The 22,034-nt window shown below is 54.3% G+C and overlaps 1 protein-coding gene across 7 annotated transcripts in view; it reads left to right on the plus strand.

Moving 5' to 3' along the window:
• The window catches only part of INPP4A (inositol polyphosphate-4-phosphatase type I A), a 127,290-nt gene that overhangs the window by 83,377 nt on the left and 21,879 nt on the right, over window positions 1-22,034 (plus strand). For 5 of the 7 annotated variants that reach the window (XR_009703747.1, XR_009703746.1, XM_061210690.1 and 2 more), the window contains exons 9-18: window positions 43-133; window positions 587-734; window positions 3,596-3,726; window positions 5,568-5,672; window positions 6,164-6,272; window positions 10,722-10,905; window positions 12,148-12,366; window positions 13,163-13,406; window positions 16,935-16,967; window positions 21,204-21,376. Coding sequence is in view for 5 of the 7 variants with exons in the window: in XM_061210690.1 (XP_061066673.1) it covers window positions 43-133; window positions 587-734; window positions 3,596-3,726; window positions 5,568-5,672; window positions 6,164-6,272; window positions 10,722-10,905; window positions 12,148-12,366; window positions 13,163-13,406; window positions 16,935-16,967; window positions 21,204-21,376 (1,437 nt within the window). In the remaining 2 variants the exon portion in view is untranslated. Of the gene's footprint in view, window positions 1-42; window positions 134-586; window positions 735-3,595; window positions 3,727-5,567; window positions 5,673-6,163; window positions 6,273-8,269; window positions 8,285-10,721; window positions 10,906-12,147; window positions 12,367-13,162; window positions 13,407-16,934; window positions 16,968-21,203; window positions 21,377-22,034 lie in introns of all 7 variants that reach the window. The other 2 variants (XM_061210694.1, XM_061210693.1) reach the window with 2 other exon arrangements.

Below are 22,034 nucleotides of genomic sequence, written 5' to 3' on the forward strand. Positions count from 1 at the left end.
CTGAGTCACAGTTTTCTCATGCTTTTCTGTACGTGTTTTTAGATGGTTCTGCCTGTTGACGAGAGCTTGACCGAGGCCTTGGGAATCCGATCCAAATACGCTTCGTTGCGAAAAGACACTTTACTGAAATCGGGTAAACAGCTTCCTCTGTTGGTACTCTTGCCACTCGTGAGTGTCCACGCGGGTTCATGGTCTACTTCCCCACCCGCTCTGATTGTCACGGCTGTGCACACCGATTGTCACCTCTCTGCACAGCAGCGAGCCGTCCTTTGTGGCAGCATGTCGGGACCTCGTGACCCTCCGGGGAGGGGCCTCCTCCTTCCTTTCGCTCTGTCTCGATGGCGTCGGGCTCGGTGACCGGCAGCCTCCCCGCCCCAGTCCTAGCACCTTAGAGCCGGTGACACGGTCTGGGATGATGAGACCGCATGTCACAGGGCAGGGGCGTTCGGGCTCGGTCACTCCGTGGATGTGGGTGTAAGTGTTTTAACTCCCTGGAGATGAACAGGAAGAAGACCTGGGGGCCAGGGGGGAGGGCCCGGCAGCGGCCTGCGCCTGCTCACCGCAGCCTGTCCCCCTCCCGCCTCAGTGTTCGGCGGTGCCATCTGCCGCATGTACCGGTTCCCGACCACTGAGGGCAACCACCTGCGGATCCTGGAGCAGATGGCGGAGAGCGTGCTGTCCCTGCACGTGCCCCGGCAGTTCGTGAAGCTCCTGCTGGAGGAGGACGCGGCCAGGTGAGGCCCCTTGTCATGCGCCCCTTCCCATCTGGAAGGCTCGTGGACGGGGTGGGTGGGACACTGGCATCAGATGGGCCTGGCCGCACGCCCAGCGTCCACCGCCTGCCTGCTCCGCGGCCTGGGCTCAGTTTGCTCACCTGTGTCCTGGGGTTTCTGTGCGAGGACGTCACGAGACAGCGTGCCCGACACGCCAGCTGTGCCCCTGCTGAGCACGGGCTTCCCTCCCCCCCGCTCCCCTCCGGCCTTGAGAAAGTTAGACTAGCTGGTCCCTCTCTGGTTGTGGCTGCCTGGGTCACGGTTTTCTACGGTCCGGGCTCCAGAGGGCTAAGGATGACCCATCAGGACACTGATCCTCTGTGTCTCTCAGCCCAGGGCCTGCTTCACTGGTCCTGAGGCGGGGAGCAGCCTGAGAGGAGGTCTGGGCACTGCAGAGTATGTCTCCCGTCTGCCTAAGAGTCGTCTCTGCTCCTTGCCATAGAGCACTGTTAATCGTAGATGCAACACAGCAGCTGCATGAAGGAAAACAGTGCAGCCAGATCCTACTGTTTTAATACAGCTCTTTTGTTTTAATTTTTTTATCTTGAAAAAAAATTTGAACTTAGAGAAAAATGGCAAGAATAATGCAATGAGCTGCTTTATCCCCCTATATGTGTATATTTTATTTATTTTTTATTTTTTTATATAAATTTATTTTATTTATTTATTTTTGGCCATGTTGGGTCTTCGTTGCTGCGCGTGGGCTTTCTCGAGTTGCGGCGAGCGGGGGCTACTCTTCGTTGTGGTGCACGGGCTTCTCATTGCAGTGGCTTCTCTTGTTGCGGAGCACGGGCTCTAGGCGTGCGGGCTTCAGTAGTTGTGGCTCGTGGGCTCTAGAGTGCAGGCTCAGTAGTTGTGGCTCGCGGGCTCAGTAGTTGTGGCACATGGGCCTAGTTGCTCCACGGCATGCGGGATCTTCCCGGACCAGGTCTTGAACCCGTGTCCCCTGCGTTGGCAGGCGGATTCTTAACCACTGCGCCACCAGGGAAGCCCTGTGTATATTTTATAGAGTTAATTTTTTAAAACTTCCTTTCAGCTTTTCTGTATTTGTAATATATTTACATAGCTACCATCTACTTTTCTATATATCTTCAGTTTCACTAAATTTTTAGTTACGCCTAATTTCCCACTGTTTGGTGCACTATAACTTGGAAGAGTTCATTCATTCATTGTGTTGGTTTGGAGGGTTTTGTTGTTTCTCACACCAGCCACGGGGCCAGTCCTCTACTCACTGTGGTGGGGAGGTGGGGGTCTTGATGAGCGAGATGGACCGTGGGAGACAGTCAGTAACAGAACTTGGGCCACACGGGGCCCAGACGGGTCACTGGTGTGTGGAACCTAAAAGGGGCCGCGAGAAGGAGGAGGGTGGTCGGGGCAGGCCTCTGAGAGACGGTGACACTAAGCTGACACCCGAAGCACAAGGAGGAGCCACGTGACACATGGGCAGAGACATGGAGAGAGAAGGGCCCGCAGCGGCTGAGGCAGACAGGCTCGGGTGCAGACCCAAGGCCAGCGGGGCCACTCAGCCAGCAACCCACGGGGACATCGGTCCCACCCAGCCTTGCCTGCACCGAGGGTTCTTTTACATTAATCTTGTTGATTTAATAATAATAAAATGGCACAGCTTTTTAATTTTTTTTAACTTTAGAAAATTTAGTAGATTCCTAAACACTTCTATAAAATTAGCTTTTCCCCCTGCCTCAGAGGAAAACGTGCATAGTATAAAAAAGCCAAAGAGTGCAAAAAGGCTTTTAACAAAAAACATAAGTCTTGGGATGCTCAATTTTCTGATCTCCTTCCCAAGAAACAACCACTTTTAGCCGTTGTAGTGTTTTCTGCTATATTTCTAAATTTATGTATAGAGTACTCAATTAATCAACTTCAGAGATTAACTGCTGATTTCCTATGAAGAGGATTTTAGGTCTTTTATACTTTCCCCCCAGTTTCCTAAGTTTCCTAAAATGGTTATCTTTTTTTTTTTTGAATCCATTTTGTGTGTTCATTATTCTGATTATGTAGCTATTATTTCCTGCTGAGCTAAGAAGTTTATATTTCAGTTCTTAAACAGCTTTCATTTTTGTGGATATAACAAATTCTTTTTTTTCTTGTCTTCTTCTCTATGCACTTTTAGATCTAGACAGTTCATTACTTACACAGATAGTAAAGGGAACGATAGCTAAAGTTGCCAGCTTCCCAGGGTCCTTGTCCCGGACCCGAATAGGATGACAGTGCAACATAAGGGGCCAGGTGGCCACAGCAGGAGCCACGGGACCCCTGTTGCTGAGCAGCCCGGCTTGCTGGACAGCTTTATACTCTGCAGCTCTGCTCTGGTGAGGGCAGAAAGCCCCATGCCGCCCAGAATCCAGGAGGCAGTGACAGCCCCGGGTGGGGGGGATGGAGGGGTGGGGAGGGCCTGTAGCAGTTGCCCTCAGGCTCCAATCCTTCCGTGCTCTGGGAGGGTCAGACTCAGGCTGTAGTTCAAGCCTTCACGCCCCTGTGGCCTCTGGACACACACAAGGTCAAGGTCGCCAGGGTGCCGTGGTGGAGCCACTCCCCTCTTCACTTAGTTTTCCCTGAACATTTGACTAAGTTCCTATGAAAAACCTGTCTGTGCAGTTTCCACGTGGTCAGTGGTCTGCCTTTTTTACAGCCGCTCTTGGAGCTGTCTGCTGTCCTGCCCTGCTGCTGGCCCTCCAGACTCGCAGGGCCTTCCCTGGGCATGACACGTCCACATCCATCTGTCCTCCTGGTTGGTTAGGACTCCTGAGCCTCTCCTGGGAGGGAGCCGGCGCCACGGCCTGATGCGTGTGTCTTGCTTGCAGAGTGTGTGAACTGGAGGAGCTGGGGGAACTGTCCCCTTGCTGGGAGAGCCTCCGGCGCCAGATCGTCACTCAGTACCAGACCATCATCCTCACGTACCAGGAGAACCTGACCGACCTCCATCAGTACAAAGGTGGGTGCCCGCTCTCATTTTCCCAGCTGGAAATCTGGAACCCAGGGTCACTCCCATATTCCCACTGACAGACACTCTAATGGATTTTTAAAAATAGATTCTCATGTAGGTGTGAGTTCTCTCAAATAGGGAGTTTTCAGATCTTAATTGAGAAGACAAATGTGTGAATTGCATCGAAAGTTCCTTCCATGGTATCATCTGCCAAAACAACCGCTGTAGGATGAAATTCAGGAGAGACAAAGTCACAGGCTGTTAGTTCATTTTATTTCTTCATCTTGGTCTAGCATCAGTGAAATGGCCAAAAGGATGCAGGCCCTTTGCCTGGAGACAAAGCAAGGCAGGGTTTTCTAGATTTCCCGGTTTAACTGTTTAGCGGTCCTTATATTTACATATGAATTGTCTGAGTGGAGCTCTCCATTTTGACTCAAAAGTGAAAATGAAATATAGACACATCTTTTCTTCTCGAAAGATGCCACTTGATTTTCAAAACATTTTCAGGGTAGGTTTAGAAGACTATGCTTAACTCATTCCCTTTTGGTTCCAAATGGAGTGACTTTTTTGGTTTTCTATTACTTTATTCTCTATCTTCAGATTCTTCCCTCCTTCCCCTCTTTATAATAGAACTTCGGCTTTTAAGGAAAATCATAAGCCCTTAATGTGGGGACAGAACATAGGAACCTGTCCCTAAACTTGGCTGAGAAGCAGCCAAGTTTACAGGAGTGATGACAAGATGATGGTGCCCTGGGTTTAGTTTGAATCTGAAGAACAGATCTAAGTGTATTTCTAAGACACATGGCAACGTTTGCCTGAAGGGACTCGGAGACCTGCCCGTGCTGGATGCTTGTTACCTGGGAAAGTCTGAACCCCCCACCATGCTTCTTCTAGAGCAGAGCTTCTGAGATGTCAGCGTGCTGCTGAGTCTCCAGAGAGTCTCGTGGACAGCAGGTCTGGGGTTCTGCATTTGTAACAGGCTCCCAGGATGCCAGTGCCGCCGGGCCACGGGCTACCCCGTCAGTAGCTAGAGAACCATCTCCCCTGGCAAAGTGCAAAGTAGATGGTGGCTGGTCTGCATTTGGCATACTGGCAAAATAAATGTCTTTTTTCACTAGATGGAATGTTTATTTCTCCTGATTGTTAGTGTAATTTATAGTCTCTTTCTCTAGGCAAGTAGTTCTTTACTTAATTAGTTAAGTATTCTAATTATAGAAATAAGATTGTGAATATTTGTTAGAAAACACGGTCCGAACTCCTGAGCCCCCCCAGGATGTACAAGGGGACACGTTAGCGTGCTTTCCGGAGGCCAGAACCGACGCTGTGTAGCGTTGGCCCATCTCGATAGACCTGGGGTGATGAGCAGACCTTCTCATCACTTTTCAGGATTGAGAAGTGTTGCTCCCGTCACACCAGCTTCTTAGATCTTGGATGCCGGCAGGCTCTGCAGTTGGAACAGGCACTTCCTGGCACGGGCCCACTTGCTTTTTATAGTGGTGCTGACATCATGCTGCACAAAATCCTGTCCCTGTGTCAGACCTGTTGGTTGACAGCTGATGATGGGAAGGCCTGGTGTCACTCCTGAGCCTCCGAGGGTGGATCCACCAGGCCCCTTTCACCACCTAGGACCCCGAACCAGTCTCCTGGCCGGGAGCTGCTCTCCCTCAACGTTTCACCCCCATCGTCTGGGAAGGAAGTGTGCTCGTGGGCAGCTCAGAGTTTCCGAGGCCACTGCTGACACACACCTGCATACCCGCAGCAGCACCCTCAAACTGTCACTTCTCTACCCACCGTTCATGAATGGGGGATACAGGCTGACCATCTTTATTTTCTCACATTCCGTTCCTTAGGTCCCTCGTTCAAAGCAAGCAGTTTGAAAGCAGATAAAAAGTTAGAATTTGTTCCCACAAACTTACACATACAGAGGATGAGAGTTCAGGACGATGGAGGATCAGGTAACCGTCTCGCTGGATCGCATCTCACTTCCTTTCTCCCTGAGCTGCCCCACATCTGCCCCAGCCTGCCCTGTGTGTGCTGCTGCTGGGCGCTCGGCAAAGAGGCACAGCCCAAGGGCCTCCGGAGGGCCTTTGTGGAGAGCTCAGACCCCTTCCTCTTGTCTGTCCTCCCTCCAGCTTCCCTTTGTGTTGCTGTGGCCGAAAATTGCCCACAGGTCATCCTTCTGAAGGAGGGATGCAAGCTGAGTGTCGCTGGGTAGTTGCCCTCTGCCCTGTGTGACTCTCCCCTGAGACAGACAGGCCCCTCGTAGCCGAGATCATGGTGCTTGGCTCCAGAGGCCCTCGGGCAGCCCGGGCTGTGCGACTGAGGGAACCACAGGCTGCTTGGAAGTGGGCTGGCGGGGGATCCCAGAGTTGTGTACGTATCCCTGTAGCTGGCTCGTCCACAGGCCTGAGCCCAGAGTAATGGAGGAGAGCTTTCTGTCATTCAGATCAGAACTACGACATCGTCACCATCGGAGCACCAGCAGCACACTGCCAAGGCTTTAAGTCAGGAGGTCTCCGCAAAAAGCTGCACAAATTTGAAGAGACCAAGAAACAGTAAGTTCTTGGAGGGGGTCTGTCGTCCTTGTACTGCTGTCTGACGCTTCCTATGTTAAAAAAAACAAAAAACAAAAAAGTCAAAACGGGACCACAGAAACCTCCAGCATCCGATCTGCTTTTGCGGGGCGGGAGGAGCTGCCTTACGGGCCCTGTGCTGCTCTGTGTGTGTGACTGAGCTGGGTGGGTGACGAGGCACCCGAGCCGTGGTCCTGTCCCTGGAAAACGGCAGCGGATGGAAATGCACCTGGAGAGCGGTGCCCCAGGCGGCGGCCCTCGTGGACGCTGGGGCTCGGCTGCCCTTTACAGGCCCTGGTCGGTTGGTTGAAGGTCACAAAGTGTGAAGCCGGGGAGAGGTCGTTTCCTCTCCTGGAGAATGCTGGCGGTCAACATTCCCAGTGTCAGAAAGGCTCAAGAGGCTGTATGGGGTTAACCACGCTGAGCAGGAAATTGGGAGGTGGGCGGGGCGGGGCGGGCCTTGCGGAGCACCACGCGGTGAGGGGCGGGGCCTTGGGGCGGGAGCCGGGCCGCAGGCGGCGTGCTGGTGACGCAGAGCTGACGGGTCTGGGCCTGGCCCTGGGGCAAAGTCAGCACCAGCGCTTGGAGCCTGCTGGAAACCGGCGAGCGGAGGGTGCAGGGTGTGCTGTGGATCAGAGGGGACGGGAGAGAACCGAGCTGTTGTGCTGGACGCTGCGAGGCGTGGGTGATCTTCCCGAGCGTCACTCGCCAGACTTACCTTGACCAGGGGGCGCGGGTGTAGGAAGTGGATGCCATGCGTGTAGCCGATGCCCTGGGCTCCTCGGACCGTGAGGTGGAGGAGCAACGTGAAGGCCTCAGGCTCGCAGAAGGTGACCGAGACGAGCCTGTGCTCAGGCTGATAGGAGAGAGGAAGGCAAGTGAGGGGAGACGGCAGAGGACACCGATGGAGCGAGGTTCTGGAGGAGACGGGGAGGCGAGGCCGGGAGAAGAAGGTGGGGCTGCAGAGAAGGAACAAGCTGGGGCCGCGATGGGGCAGTCTGCGCGGAACGTGGGCTCGAGGGGCCAGAGCCGAGCGCTTTGAGGACGGTGACGCCAAGGCCCGCCAGCCTCAGGAGGACCAGCGGGGCAGTCGGAGGAGGCTTAGTGCCGGCCAGAGCCTCAGGCCCCAGGGCGGGAGTCAGGTCAGGGCTTGAGCAAGGTGACCTCGGACTGCACGGGTTGGGAAGAAAGGTCAGGTGCAGCGGTCGTGGGCCGAGGGGCGAGCAGGCTGGCGGAGAGCAGCTGGGGAGTTGGGTCAGGGCTGTGCGCAGGGCTGGGCGGCATCTCTGGGAGGCCCCTGGCAGCCTCCTCGACCTTGATTCGTCTCCACCAAGGGCTCCTCCCAGGGCAGACAAGCCAGGCCACCAGATCCCCCCGAGGATTCACCGACCCGGTGCTCCTCTGGGAATTAGAACAAAGACGAGCTTCCTGTGCCACCAGGCTCTGCACAGCCAGCCGCGTGTCTGTCGCAGCATTGCATGTGGCCGCGTGGAGGTGCGAGTGTGTGACCTGAGGCTGGCGTGGAGGCCCCGGAGGAGAAAGCCGCTCAAGAGGGCTGTCCCTGTCCCAGGAAGGTTGGGGTGTTGATACCTAAGTATTTGGCATGTTAACTTCAGTACCTCTTACTCCCTAAATGCTTCTACAGCATTTTTCTAATATACTATATACATTTTTACTTAATGTCCTACTGATGTCATAAAACCACCTGCAGGAATGGTTTGCACCAGGGGAACTCTCTTTTCAGCGCAGGTGTTACTCGCCCGCATGGGACGTCTCCCTGGGGCTCGAGCACATGCGCAGACATTGCTCTCACCAGTGAGCATGCTGGGCTCCTGAGTTTAATCATCCCTGTTGTCGGGGCCTCGACAAATGATCTCCAGAATTTTGACAAAAGAGAACTTGTTTTTTTAATTTTTGTTTTGCATTTGCCGTTTGCTAACAAGCTGCTAATATTTCGTTTTGGTTCTTTTCTTTAGCAGTTTTGAGGAGTGTTGGTGAGTTTTCTGTCTGTGGAGAGTGTGTGTTTGGGTCTTGCTCTCGTGCAGAGAAAGACTGTCCCCTCCTCTGAGGTGCTTCCCCCTCCGTGCCCCCGTGGGCTCCTAGTTGTAGCCTCATAGACAGAATTCTCTTTCCAACTGCAATGTTCTGTGATAATGAATAGCCCTTCCCAGTCTGCTGTGTCAACCTCCCAGTCTGGTAGCAGTTCATTGCTGTGCTCACTCGAAGCGAAGACCCAGTTTTGTTCCTCCAGGATATGAGGAGCCCAGGCCGGGCAGGTCCCCAGGTGCTGGGATTTCAAGTCAACCCACTGGTGCGTTTGGGAGTCCCTTCCTGGCTTCTTTTACAAGAACCTATGGCTTTTCAGTTTTTAGTTCCCCTTCACGTCTTGTAGGAATGAAGCCAGCTTACATTTTTATGGTATTTAATAGTTAATGGAGATTTGTAAAACAGTATTACTAGGGCCAGTTTTATTCCTGGAGGGCAAACCAAGAATTAATACAACCAAGTGACTTTTTCCACCAACAATGAGATGGCAGCCAGAAACCACCATGCCTGCTGCCTGGGGTCCCCACTGCCGTTCCAGGCCTCCCCAGACTCGCCCAGGGTGCTTGCCCCGGCCCAGAACAGGGGTTCCGCACTGGGGCTTGTGAGGCACCTGTAGCCCTCAGAACTGCTGCCATCGTGGAGCTGGAGCAGCTCAGGGGCCGTGGCTGGGTGGACGCTGCTGGAGATGCCGGGGTGCTGCACGCTGAGGACACCCTCCCCCGTGGCTGAGGCTCTGCAGCTGCCCCCAGCTTAGGCCTGTGGTTGGGCTCCCACGCTCGTGTGTTCACGGTCCTCCATGAACAGCAGCTCTTTGAAGTGTATCCTTTCTCACTCCCGCCACGTTCTTCCCGTGTTACTAACAGGATCTGTGGGAACACGCAGTGAGTGGGGTGATGCTTTCTGTCCCGCTTGTTGGAGGCTTTGTATTTGCTGAAGTGAACACACCCATCTCCATACACACGTGTATGTGTACGTGCAGCACACGTTACGTGTGTTCTCTAAATACTGGCTCCTGGGAAGAATAAATTTTAAAAATCCTGTTTCGAGATTGTATTCCTAAGACTCAATTGTCTTAAATGGCGGCTCTTCATTTGGCAGTGATTGCAGATTGGAAAGCAGCGTGTGCACCTCGTGCTGTGCAGGCTTGACCGCAGCCTGCTGCATGGGCTTCTGGCAACTCCATCGTTTTTCACTGTGGTGTCTGGGCTTGGGGTGTTGTTTTTTCTGGGGTGCTTCGGTTTTTGTTTTTGCATGTTTACCCCATAGTCCGTCAGGGGAATGGGCAGGGCGGTTTCTTGGTGACCCAGCTTCGGGTTACCCTGGAAAGAGCCCAGCAGGGAAAGGGCTCAGTCCTACCATGTGACCCTCACCTCCAGGGGCAGCAGTGGAGGGTGTGGTCCTCCCTCTTCCCCTAAACTCAAAGGGGCAGCTCTTCGAGGGGACCAGTCAGGGCCCCTCCTTACATGAAGGATGGGTGCCTTATACTTCTCCCTGTTTCCCTCAGCTTCCTCAGGTGGTCTGAAAAATAAACTTATAATATTGGGTTGATTGGGGATCTTAGCTAAGAGACATGCAATTTACCGTCCCCATCTAGAAGGTCCCACGAAGCCAGGGACGTGGAGTTGGATCCCCAGAGGCTGGTGTTTGTGCCGGGCAGTAGCTTTGACATCAGATCCCAAGATGCACATGCTGCTCGGGGGCAGGGAGGGGGGGACGAGGGAAGGACTGGTCTTCAAAGCCAGTGAGGCGTCCAGGCCTGGCCTCCAGTTCAGCTTGTTCTCCATGCCCCCCTTCATCTGATGGAACATTAATTTTTAAACAGGGGAGTCCCGGAGCAGGGGAGAGAGGATGGAAGCCCAGTTTTCTGGGGACTTGCTGGGGTAGACACACGAGGGAGGGTGTGGGTCTGTGTGCAGAAAGTTTGAAGTCCTGATTGGCCAAATGAAAAGACAGGTTTCTTTTGGCAATGTCCAGCCCCTACTGCAGTCTCCCTTCACTGCGGTGTGAACCACTCTGGTGTCAGCAGGTCTCCACTCAGGTACTGCTTAAAAACGGACAGAAGAGATTCTCAGGTGAAAGATTATGAGCATCCAGGTAACTACTGGGTTCAGCATCTGTACACACAGGTAGAAACACAGTAAAAATACAGATACGTGCAAATATGGATAAAAGACTTAATTGTATTTTAACATTTCAAGCCTCTGCTGTACAGACAGAATGGATCTCCTGAGATTTCCTCTTGGCCATCAGCAACTAGCCTAGCCTAGGAAACACCCCTGAGTAACAGGAGGCTTCACCTCGTGCTGGTTGTGGGCAGGGGCGGGGAGGTGCTGCTATCCCCATGGATGGAGAGAACCCCTTAGAAGCTGTTCTCATACTTTTTAGTACGTCATCCAGCTGTCAGTCCATCATCTACATACCACAGGACATCGTCAGAGCCAAGGAGATCATCGCCCAGATCAACACCCTGAAAACCCAAGTGAGTTACTACGCAGAGCGGCTCTCGAGGGCGGCCAAGGACAGGTCTGCCACTGGCCTCGAAAGAACACTCGCCATCTTAGCAGACAAGGTAGGAGAGGCTACCCTGCTGCAGGGGGGTGGGGGTCCCTTGGGTTTCTGAAAACCCCTGGACACCTCATGTGTGCCTAGAGCTGTCCACACAAATGGTGACATTGGGATGACCTTGAAGGTCTGACTTCAGACCCTGTTCCCACCAAGGCCTGGGGCAGGGGTTGGTGACTGGCCCATGGTCACAGAGCTGGATGGGGGCAGACCAGTGACAGAGCCCGGAGCTCAGGAGCCTCAGCTGTGGCTTCATGCACTTGGCTTTCCAGGGAGCGCACGGGGGTCTTGTGGAAGCTGGGACAGTTCCTCTGCTTCCTTAGTGACTGCCTACTCAGCACATTTTGGGCCACATTTCTGTTGTACTCACAGTTGGAAAAAAGAAACTGAATTATTATACACACATAATATAAGAACAGTATAATTTCATTGGCTTATATATAGTCCACAAACCAGCTTCTAATTAACTGTCATCTGATCCTGATTAAAAATTGACGGATGATGCTTTTTCACATGACTCAGTGTCTCTCTCCACATACGTGCCTCCGCCAAACACACACGTGCCCACAAGCACACACACGTGCACGCACAGATTCTGGTCACACTTCCCCACTCAACACCTGCTTCACTGGGATGAGCTGCTTTTCCCCGTCCGAATGTCTTGTATCCTTCCCGTGTGTTTGCCCAGTAAAAACACTGAGAGCCGGGGGTTAAATCCACTCATAGAATAAAGGTGACGTTGTCAGACGTCAAATTCTGAGCCACAGAGCCGCTGTTGGCGTGCAGAATTCCCCAGAACCGCAAGTGCTATGCCAGGAATCCTGCTGCCTGGGGCTTCAGGTATTAGATATGAAACATAAGACCTCAGCGGTTAAACTGAAGTGAGGCCTGTGCCCTGGGATGGAGGGACAGCCCGGGAAGCCAGTGAAGGCTGGCACTGGGCTCACCCCGGGCCCCTCCTCCAGCGATGTCAGGCTCAGAGGCCAGCCGGGGTCCAAGAATGTCAGAGGCTTCTTGGCCTCTCTGTCGTCCTCCTTGCGTTCTCCAGGCTTCTGTGGGAAATTCTTGCTGAGATTCAGCTGGGCCTGTCATGCGGCAGCCTTTAACCTCGGACGTCCCGAGGGCTGCAGCGCTTGGGGTGTTGGCACCGTGCAGGAGGGCAGAGGGGGGCGGGCTGGGCGCTCAGAGAGGCCAGGCCCCGCAGCCCCACCTGGGTGCTCAGCGGCCAGGTGTGCGTGTGTCCCTGCAGACCCGGCAGCTGGTCACCGTGTGCGACTGCAAGCTGCTGGCCACCTCCATCCACGGGCTGAAGGCGGCCCGGCCCGACTACATCGCCTCCAAGGCCTCGCCCACCTCCACTGAGGAGGAGCAGGTGATGCTGAGGAACGACCAGGACACCCTCACGGCCCGGTGGTCGGGCAGGAACAGCCGGTCTTCTCTGCAGGTCGACTGGCACGAGGAGGAGTGGGTGAGTCTCTGCCGCCCCCGCCCGTCGCCCCGCTGGCGAGCCGGCCCGGAAAATGCGAGGCCTCGCTCCCTCGCAGGGCTCGGGCCCAGCCCGGGCCCGGCCTCCTCGGCCTCTGCTGGCCGTCAGCCTTTCCAGGGCCACGTCTTTCTGGAGATATGGGAGCTGAGGTGCTGGGCATCTGGGTGAGGATTTGGGAGACGCCGCCCTGGCATCCCGTCACGATGCTGCTTCTGCAGGGTGGGCTCTGAGCGCAGCGTCTGCCCCTTGAGGGAGTGACACGTCACGGACTCGTGTTTGTCATTTGCTGGGGCTGTTCTTCGGCGGTGTCGTCCTGGGGGCACCGGATTACCGGCGGCAGCAGCGCGCTCCCCCAGGCCTGCCCTGGCGTCCTGAGTGCTGCCTGGGTTTCTGCAGGGACCCCCCCACCCCACCCCATGCTGAGCGATCCACCGCCTCCGTCCAGAAGACCTGAGTCTCCTGCGGTGTTTGTACGAGGGCTTCGGGGAGGGAGGAGGGGACGCGGGTGCTCCCGTGGCCCTTGTGCCCACAGTGGTCTCCAGGACAGCGGCTAGCAGACGTCCCCCAAACTTCAAAACTGACGCCCACGGGACACTGACTTGCCTTTGGAAAAGCAGATGCAGCTTTAACGGGGAATTCGAATTGTCTCGCCCTCTCTGCGTCTTGCGGGGTCTCAGTGGGCACGGCGCCCGGGGGGGTCGGTGCGGGGGGCAGGCTCTGCTTCCTGCCCCGTGTCTCCCGCTGGGAGAGCTGACCCCACGCCCCTTGGGTCCGCCAGGAGAAGGTGTGGCTGAACGTGGACAAGAGCCTGGAGTGCATCATCCAGCGGGCAGACAAGCTGCTGCAGCGGGAGCGCCTGTGGGGCGAGGGCTGCGACCACGGCCTCCCTGGCGCGGGCAGCTGCGCGGGCAGGAAAGGTAACCGGGGCAGCCAGGCCTACTGGATCCGACCGGAGGACCCCCTCTGCGATGCGCCCCCCTCACCATGCCCCCCCGCCGCATGCCGCCCTCACCCGACCACACGTGCGTACGCACCCCGCTTCCCACCGCCGCCTCGAGCGCTGTCCGTGTGTCCGTGTGTGTTTCTAACTCCACGCCCGCCACGCAGACTGCAGGGAGGCCTCTCAGCAGAGGGGGTGTCGCGGCACCCAGAGCAGTGGGGGCGGGGGCTCCCCGAGCCTTCACGGCTGCGGGGCCCGCGTGTGAGCCTGCAGGCGCGGCGAAGGCTGGACCTCAGGGCCCTGCTGGCTCACGCTGCCGCGTCCAGGAGGATCGGGCTCCTGGGCTTTTCTGGTTTGTCAGCCAATCCGGGAACCCGAAGGAGGCCGAATGGTAGATGCCTTTCTTGTGAGATTGCTTACCGTGTCAGTCATCAAGGAAAAGGTGAGGCGTGCAGCTCTCTCTGGATGAGAGCTGGTGGCAGGCCCAGCGGACTGGTCTGGAAAGGCTGGTTGTCACTGGCTGGGCGCGCTTTTATCTGGCAGAGGCCTGCTGCCCTGGGCCTTGCTCGTAACCCAGTCAGAGGGTGGGCCCCACTCCCACGTCTGGGGGCGCCAGTCAGGTTCCTCTGTTCAGCGCCACCTCCAAGGTGGGGCTCTCGGTAGACGGCAGGACGCTGGCGTGAAGCGGCACGCTTCAGAAACAGCCTGCTGCCTGCAGAGACACAGGGCATGACCAGACGCTCTGCCCCACTGTCGCCTTACAGCTGGGGGCCACGTGCCTTCTGAACCCACGGGTCCCTGGTCCCTGCAGCTCTGGCCGTTCCCCCGTAAGAGCTGGTGGGGTTGTGCGCCAGGCAGCTGAGATCCAGCTGCTGCCGCCGCCTCCTTGCCCCTCTTTGGGCGGGTTAAGGCCCAGCTGGGCCAGGGATGGGCCGCTGGCAGCGGGACTTGTCATTTCTGAACCGGGCAGCTTTTATTCAAGGCAGGGTCTCGCTCCCTGTCGGAGCCTCTTGGTAAATCCTCCTTTGGTTTGTCAGACGCCCTCCCCCTCCAGTCTGCCTGCAGTCTGTCCCCAGGGTGCGCTCTCACTTGAGCCTGTGTTTCCCCGGTGTCCGTGTCCTCCACTCTGCCATCTGTGAGGGGTTCCACTTTCAGTTCCCCAAACCTGTGTTTGGTTCATGGAACTGTTTTGTCTTTGTTCGTGCTCTCATTTTTTTACTGTAAATTGTGTTTCTTTAAAAAAATTTCTGAAAGTTCATTGTTCATTTCTCTTTAATATTGCTTGCAATTTAAACATTTTTCTGCAGATTTAAAAAAAGTTACTGATTGGATTTTTTTAAATGCAGGAGATAGTTTATTTAACTGGATATACTGTTGTATTCGTAACTTAAATGTCCTCTTTTTCTAGGCACGTCCCGTATTTTTCAAATATATAAACAAATTTGAGTGCAGTTTTAAAGTTATTTAAAGGAGCATTTACTTATAATATTTAGGGCTTGACTTGTACCTGTGTGTGCCGTACAGATCAGCTCTGTTGTGCTCATGGGAGTAGGAAGCGTTTGAGAGAGTCTGACTCTGCTGATCAGCGCTCAAAAGAAACTTATGAAACCATATGCCTCTAAATTACCTGCACGTGATCCTTAATTTAAAAATCTGAGCACAGCCGGGAAGCCGTTCAGACCTCGGCATGATCGGGAGGATCGGGAAACACCAGGCTGTGAGCCATTTGTTTTACTCAATCTCTTGTCCTCAGGGGCCAGAGCTGGGCTCTGTCGTGACTCCCAATGCCCTTCCAAGTTCCTGGGGCACTTGTTTTGGCCTAATGGGCGGGTTGTGTTCACACCAGCGTATTTATTGCCTGTGAACAACTCCATGCCTCTTTGAAAGGCGTTCTCTCTTTTCATTCCAATTTTCTACCCTGTCCTGGGTCCTTGGTTTTCATCTTTCATCAAGGAGTCGCCCCGCCTCAGCCCCGCCTGGGGTCAGGGCTCCGCAGGACCCACTGACCAGTCCCCCGCAGCGGGGACCGCAGAGGCTCCGTGAGCCTCCCTCTCCTCCTGGTTTTCCACCCAAGTGACCCGCCTGCAAACTGTCAGGATTTGGTGACTTCCATTAGCTCCCCCACACACTCTCTCCTGCTCTCCTCATCCCCGAAGAGTCCCTCAAACCCTGGACCAGGTTTCTCTTAACCTGAGATCTATGGGTTGCACCCCAGGTCCGCGTACCCCTGAGACTGTGTGCTAAAATCTGCATGTGTGTGGAGCAGCCCACAGTGGTCATCAAATCTCAAGGGCCTCTGTGATCTAAGAGGAGATCCCTCTCTCCCGTTTGATTGAAAGATGAGTCTACCCAGTGGGTTGAACCCCTGATCCCTTCTCCAGGCATGGTCCCAGCCCAGCAGTTTGGGATCACTGCAGATCATGAAAACAGGCTTCTAGACCCTTCTCCTCATAGAGACTCGGGATCTTGGAGGAAGGGTTATGGAAAGGCAGAAATCTGTATTTTTCCAAGGCCTGGGGTAATTCTGATTTTAGCCAGACAGGTGTTGAACAGTCATCGCTGTGCATCACACACCCCACGGTGGTTTCCCTCTTTGTGAAGTAGGCAGTCTCAGGATATTTGAGCTCTAGTGAAGACGCTGAAGTCTTCAACACACAGAGGCCTTTAATTTTGCTCTATTTTCTGTCCCGTTGGCTAGTTTAAGAAGTCATTGCCAAAGACGATTAGAGAGAAGATCCCTGCCACCGCCCTTCTGGACAATCCAGGTTGTCAAAGTCTCCGTTCAGTGGGTTCTGGTTATTCTTGAGGATCTGAAACTACCTGTTTCAGGATCCTAAAATGTTCTTTGAACTGAAAAGTTTAGACATAAAATAAAATAAGCTTTTAGCCCAAACGATCCCTTTTCAAACTTGTTTGTTTCAGGTGGCACACCCAGTTAACCAGGAATTTTAGAGTTTTTAAGGGAGAAGAGAAATTGAAATGAGTACTTCCCGATGTGACTCAGCATAGGTGAAATTGAGTTAAACTTGGCATTCTTTGAGGGACCTGGAGGGATGTTCCAATTCTAGACTTCCCTCAATCATAAAGGTTTTGTATTTGGCTTAAACATCGTAAAGATTGGCATGCATGTGTTTGGTATATGGGTTTCATGACTGGACCCTAACCTTTTGGATCTCAGCAGCCGACCTTTAGCCCGGGCTCCAGAGTCAGTCAGGGCGGCGGGCTCTGAGCTGCACGCTCGATTTACTGGTCAGTCTCTCTCACTGCAAGTTTGCTTCCAGATGTCGTGAGCCAGCGTGGGCTCCAGCACATGCAATGGGATGGACGTGGGGGCCTTATCTCATTGTGACACGTTAACCTGCTCTCCCCGAAGAGCATGTCATGTTGAAGTACCAGCAACATGAATGCTGGCGCCGGTGGATCGGGCGGTGAGCTCCAGGCAGCCCGACCACCTTCACGTGACTCCCGGGGAGGAGGCAGGCAGGCCCCCGGCCTCTGCTCCGAGGCTCAGTTTAGCCCGCTGCTGCTGCAGTTGCTCTAAGTTGAGTTGCTCGTGTTTGAACCGTGTGCCGCTCCTGAATCATCCATGTCGCCCTCCATTTCTGTGCAGATGGCAGTCCCCCTCCTGAAGAGTCCAGCCCAGGTACGTGGTTTCTGCTCAAGGCTTCTGCAGATGTCTTCTTAGTAGTCAGGGCGTGTTTGTAGCTAAGCTGTCAAAGATTGCCTTGTACTCCCAGAGTTAGGAGAACATTTTAGGAGTTTCCTCATTGTGAGGGACGTAGCGACTTTCCTTAGGTTTGGTGAGGGGCCCGTCGGGCTGGTATTGTGGCCAGAAGCAGGCTGCCACGTGCGTTTCTGTCACTTTCCCGTCCTAAACCCTTTTCAGACAGTGTCCACGAGTGCGTTAGGCTTCCTGCAGTGGGTGGCCTGGTTAAGAGAGGGACATCATGGTACATGACGCTTCCTGTGATTTCACCTGAGCTTGCGAGCATCCCATGGAGGGGGAGGCAGATAAGAGGCAGCCGTCCAGATGCTGTGGCATTGTAATCACACGGCATCCTCTCTTCTGAGTCTGGCTGCAGCCTTAGACTTCCTGTCAGGCACTGCTGTGGGCTTCAGGTGGAGTTAGTGCTAGAAATGGAATCTTTTTGACTGCATTTGCATGTAGAAATCAGTGTTTGTAACTCTAGTTCAGGGGTCGGCAAACCACGGCTCCGAGTGAATCCCATCCACCGCCTGCTCTTGTAAATACCATTTGCCTGGAAATAAGTCACGCCCATTCGTTCGCGTACTGTCCATGGCTGCTTTGGGGCAGTGCCAGAGTCCAGTAGTTGCGACAGAGACCCTGTGGCCTTCAAAGCCTAAAACGTTTACTGTCTAGCCCTTCACAGAAAAAATGTGCCGACCCCTGCTCTAGTTCATATCGAATTCCCTGGATGTGGCTTGTGGTTTTCCCAGAGGGAGCGTGAGACCCCCAAATACGATGTTGTGGGGTTTTTTTCCCTTACACTCCAAAAAACAGCTACCCAGTCAGCCTGAGGATTGCATCCCGCCCTCTGACTGCATGTAAATATGCCATAGCAGGCCACCTGCCGTATGTCTCGGGTGCAGCCAGCTGTGATTGTGGGATTTGCTGCCCTGTTCCCGTCAGCTCTCAGAGCACCCCTCACTCACACGGCACCGGGGGGTTCAGTGCCGCTCACGGCCGTGACTCCAGAACCCTGTTTGCTCATCAGTGGGTAGTCTGATTGGGCACCTCATAACCCCCCCAGTTTGCTTTCAGCCCCTCAGTTTCTCTCTCCAGAAACGTTAGTTTGGTCACAAGCAGGTCTCCAGCTCCAGTTCCCTGGGCCCTCCCCAGCACCTCCCCTGGCCTGGGCCTGCTGCCCCTTCCCACCTGCCTCTGGACTCCCAGTCCCCCCAGCTTGCCTGCAGGACAGGTCGGTGCCTTCTCGCTGCGCCGTCTCCCCCGAGCCCCGTGGCGGTGACCGTCCCCAGCAGTTAAGGCCAGGAAAGGGGGTGGCAGCCTCATGACCCTGGCCCGAGGCAGCTTGGGGCTTTCCTCGGCTCTGCGTGCCCTGCAGTTTGTAGAGCTGAGGGGAGGTCTAGTGGGTTCCCAGGCAGCACTCAGGCAGCCTGGCTTGTACAGCTCTCCTCATCTTCTGTGAGCTCTGTCACTTCCAGAAGCTTTGGTGGCTTGTCCACAGTTGATGTCAGATGGACTAAAAGGTCCCCTGCCAAGGGTTCCTTTAGCTTTTCCCACAGAGCTGCATTTAGTCTGAGTTAGAACACGTGCATTTTCTCTCTCTCTCTCTCCCCCTACTTTCTCCTTTCCCTCCCCTATTAATGAGAAAAAAAAAAAATACACAAAAGCAAGGCTACCTAAAGTAGCACAGTCCTGGATTGGCCACCATCAGTGAATGTTACAGGTGAGCAGTGAGGTCAGGAGCTTGTCCCACAAGGGGAATCAACTCCACCACCAAGGATGCTGCTTAGTCACTGGTGTTTTGTTCACAGCCAGACTTTCTCGATGTAGGAGGCAGAGTAAACCCCTTCACCAACCCTAACGTCCCAGACACCTGTACTTAATTAGGTTCTGGTGGAAATCTCGTCACTGTCCCTGAAATTTATTTTGTTTGGAAGTTTTGAAGTTTGGTTTCTCCTCGTGTTGACCCAAAATGTGTTATCCCCAATGACTATTCGCTGCGTAGCCAGATGTGTGTACAAGTGGCCATTCTTTTTGTGTGTCTGGGAAGACACTTAGCCTTTCTGAGGCTGTTTCCTTACCTGTATTACTAGTCCTGTCTCTGTGGATTAAGTGAGAGAACAGAGAGTGAGGCACTCACAGGTATTGACTTAAGGGCTGGTTGATGCTCTCATTGAACTCCGGAGCCATCCAGACACGGCTGAGCCCTTCTCTGGGCGGACATCAGGCTCAACTCCCGCCCAGGGCCACATCTCTTCTCCGGAACAAACTCTGAGTGCTTTTTTTAAACCATTCTTCCAATTCTACAGTTTTTTTCAGTGTCTTTTTTTTTTTTGGTTTGGTTTGTTGTTTTTTTTTTTCCTCTAATGCAGCAAAACTAAGTCATTCTTATGTGGATTTTGTTTAAACAGAAGTAGGCAGAGTAAAAAATTGTATGCAGAGGGCTTGCTCAGTCAAATAAGACCACTTGTATATTCTGATCATTTTCAGGTTAAAATGATCATGATTTGCATATTAATTACATATATATATTCATGTTAAGTGGAAAAGAAAGTAAAATTGGCAACACTTGCTCTAAGAGTATTTACTTCTGAGGTGAAGAATAGTCTTAATGACTGCCTACCTTTCCCCAAACTACTTGGCTATTAAAACTTAATGCCCATTGGCCTTTTTTGACAGTTGTTGAATATAATTGACATGGATTCAACAGAGTTCTTCAAAGAAACAAAAACATGGTCTCTGAGAATTTTAGAGGAAGAAAGACGTGGATATTATCCACTACAGTCATCCCATTTTACCGCAAAGGGCCCCCGTGGCTGAGGGGTCAGGGGACCTGCCCGCGGCTCACCCACCACTGCTCAGTGGCAGCCGGGGCCTGGGACTCACATTTTCCACTCCTCCGTGCAGGGTTCTTTGTCACTGTGATTTATTTGCTATGACCTTTCTGCTGTAGACTTTCTAAATTTAAGCCTGCTTTTTTCCATTACCGATAGAAACCCCTGTCCACGTACAGCGTGTCTGCACATACACTTAGATCATTTCCAAAGTTTGAATGGCTGTGTAGACTTGAAAATCTGCACCGACCAAACACTGAGTACAGGGAAGTCCTTCTGTAGGTTTTAGGTGTTTCTCTGAATTTGTTTCTCAACAAAGCGTGAAGCACACAGTTTGAGAGAGCAGAGCCACAGCTCCCTTCTCTCTTTTTAAGATTCTGTTTATCTGAGACGGAGCTGACCATCCTAGCAGCTGCACTGCTCACAAGGCCAGGGCCTGTCCTGAGTGGGGCGACGGCTATGGGCATCCTGTGACCCGCACCCCATCCTAGGAGGGTGCCCTGCCCGGGCTGCACACCACTGCCCTTTGCCGCGCTCCGGGTGGGCTCACCCAGTGGTGATGATCTAGTGCCTATTTCTGGGCTTGGCGGCCTGTTAAAAAAATATAACTGATGGGGGCATGTCTTTTCTCTTCTAAATGTCTTTAAATAGGAAGGACCAAAAATACCTTTCACTCTGTTTTTCTCCCCTGAGGTTCTATTTTTTAAAAGTTGTTTTGGTACAGGGTCAAAGTTTCCTTATATTCCAAAAACAGAAAAACCCCACTAAGCCAGGAATAGAGGGAGTCCGGCAGGAAGGTGGCGGGGAAGAAAGCGCAGGAGGCAGGGACACTGAGGGCTGCGGCTACAGACGCAGTGCCGGGGAGGGTCCTTCCACAGTCGTGGGCGGGGCCTGTGCCCGCTGCACAAAGGCTCGGCCAGGCTGGGTTGGCCTTGCTCTGGAAGCCCGGGGCTCTGCCTCGCCACCTGGATCAGAGAAGCCAGATAGCAGGTACCCCGCGCGGGACGGCGGTGCCGGGGAGGCACTGGCCTCCGCAGACACGGTGTGCTCTTGCTGAGTCGTGACTCCCAGAGCTCGCTGTCATCTTCCTTGAAAGGAACAGTCGGGGCCGTGAGTGTGTAGAGTCCCCAGAGGGGGTGTCGGCGGTCCCCGAGGAGGGCTGATGGTGCGTTTGCTGGAGAAGCTTCAGGCTAGGAGGGCAGAGACCGGGGCTGAACTTGGCGCCACTTCTGGGCCGTGCGGAGGCGGGAGGGGCAGGCCGGGTGGCAAGGCTGGTGCGGGACTGGGGGCCGGGGGCCTTCGAAGTGCCGCCTTCTGAGCTGACCGCCCCTCGTGCCAGGTGAGTGGAGCGAGGCCCTGTACCCCCTGCTGACCACCCTCACGGACTGCGTGGCCATGATGAGCGACAAGGCCAAGAAGGCGATGGTCTTCCTGCTCATGCAGGACAGCGCGCCCACCATCGCCACCTTCCTGGGCCTGCAGTACCGCCGCGACGTGGTCTTCTGCCAGACGGTAGGTGCACCTGTCCCTCTCGTGCCAGTTGAGGAAACCAGCATGGCGCTGTGCCCTCCCGCCTGTGGCTTTGCCCGTGTGGCCTGAGGCCTGGGTGTCGGCCTTGGAGGGAGGGGGAGGGGAGCTGCTGGATCGCAGGTGCTCAGGAGGGTCCGGCTTCACGCCTGCTCCCCGGGAACCTGCCCCGAGGAGCCTGGGCTCACACCGGCCCTGGTGCCACCTTTGTTTTTCCCTGCAGAGGAGTTCATTGAGGGAAGACGCGCAATCTGTTTTCTGGTTTATAAAGCAGCAGGTATTAGGCCTGCTCGGGCACAACTCTGTTCTGGTGATTTCGATTTCCCTTCAGAGGAGGGAAGAGCTTAAATGAGCATCACCAGTTTTCAGATGCCAGTAATCTGATCAGCAGAGTGAACGGTGGCAGAGGCTCGGTGGGTTCTGTGCGGCTTCCTGTGCCCGCAAGGCCGGGGGTGTGCACGGGACACCTCTGCCCAGGAGACTCGCGGAGGGACCTGTTCTCCACTCCTGCCCCTCATCGTGAGCACCCCGCTTTCCAGCTGGCGCTGATCTGGATCTGTGGGCATAGAGGCCCTTCCTTTCACCATGGGGAAATAATTCTGGGCTTCCAGAAGGTTCTGGCCCAGGAGTGACCCCAAGGTCG

Source organism: Eubalaena glacialis, chromosome 14 (genome assembly GCF_028564815.1).
Source record: "Eubalaena glacialis isolate mEubGla1 chromosome 14, mEubGla1.1.hap2.+ XY, whole genome shotgun sequence".
NCBI lineage: Eukaryota > Metazoa > Chordata > Mammalia > Artiodactyla > Balaenidae > Eubalaena > Eubalaena glacialis.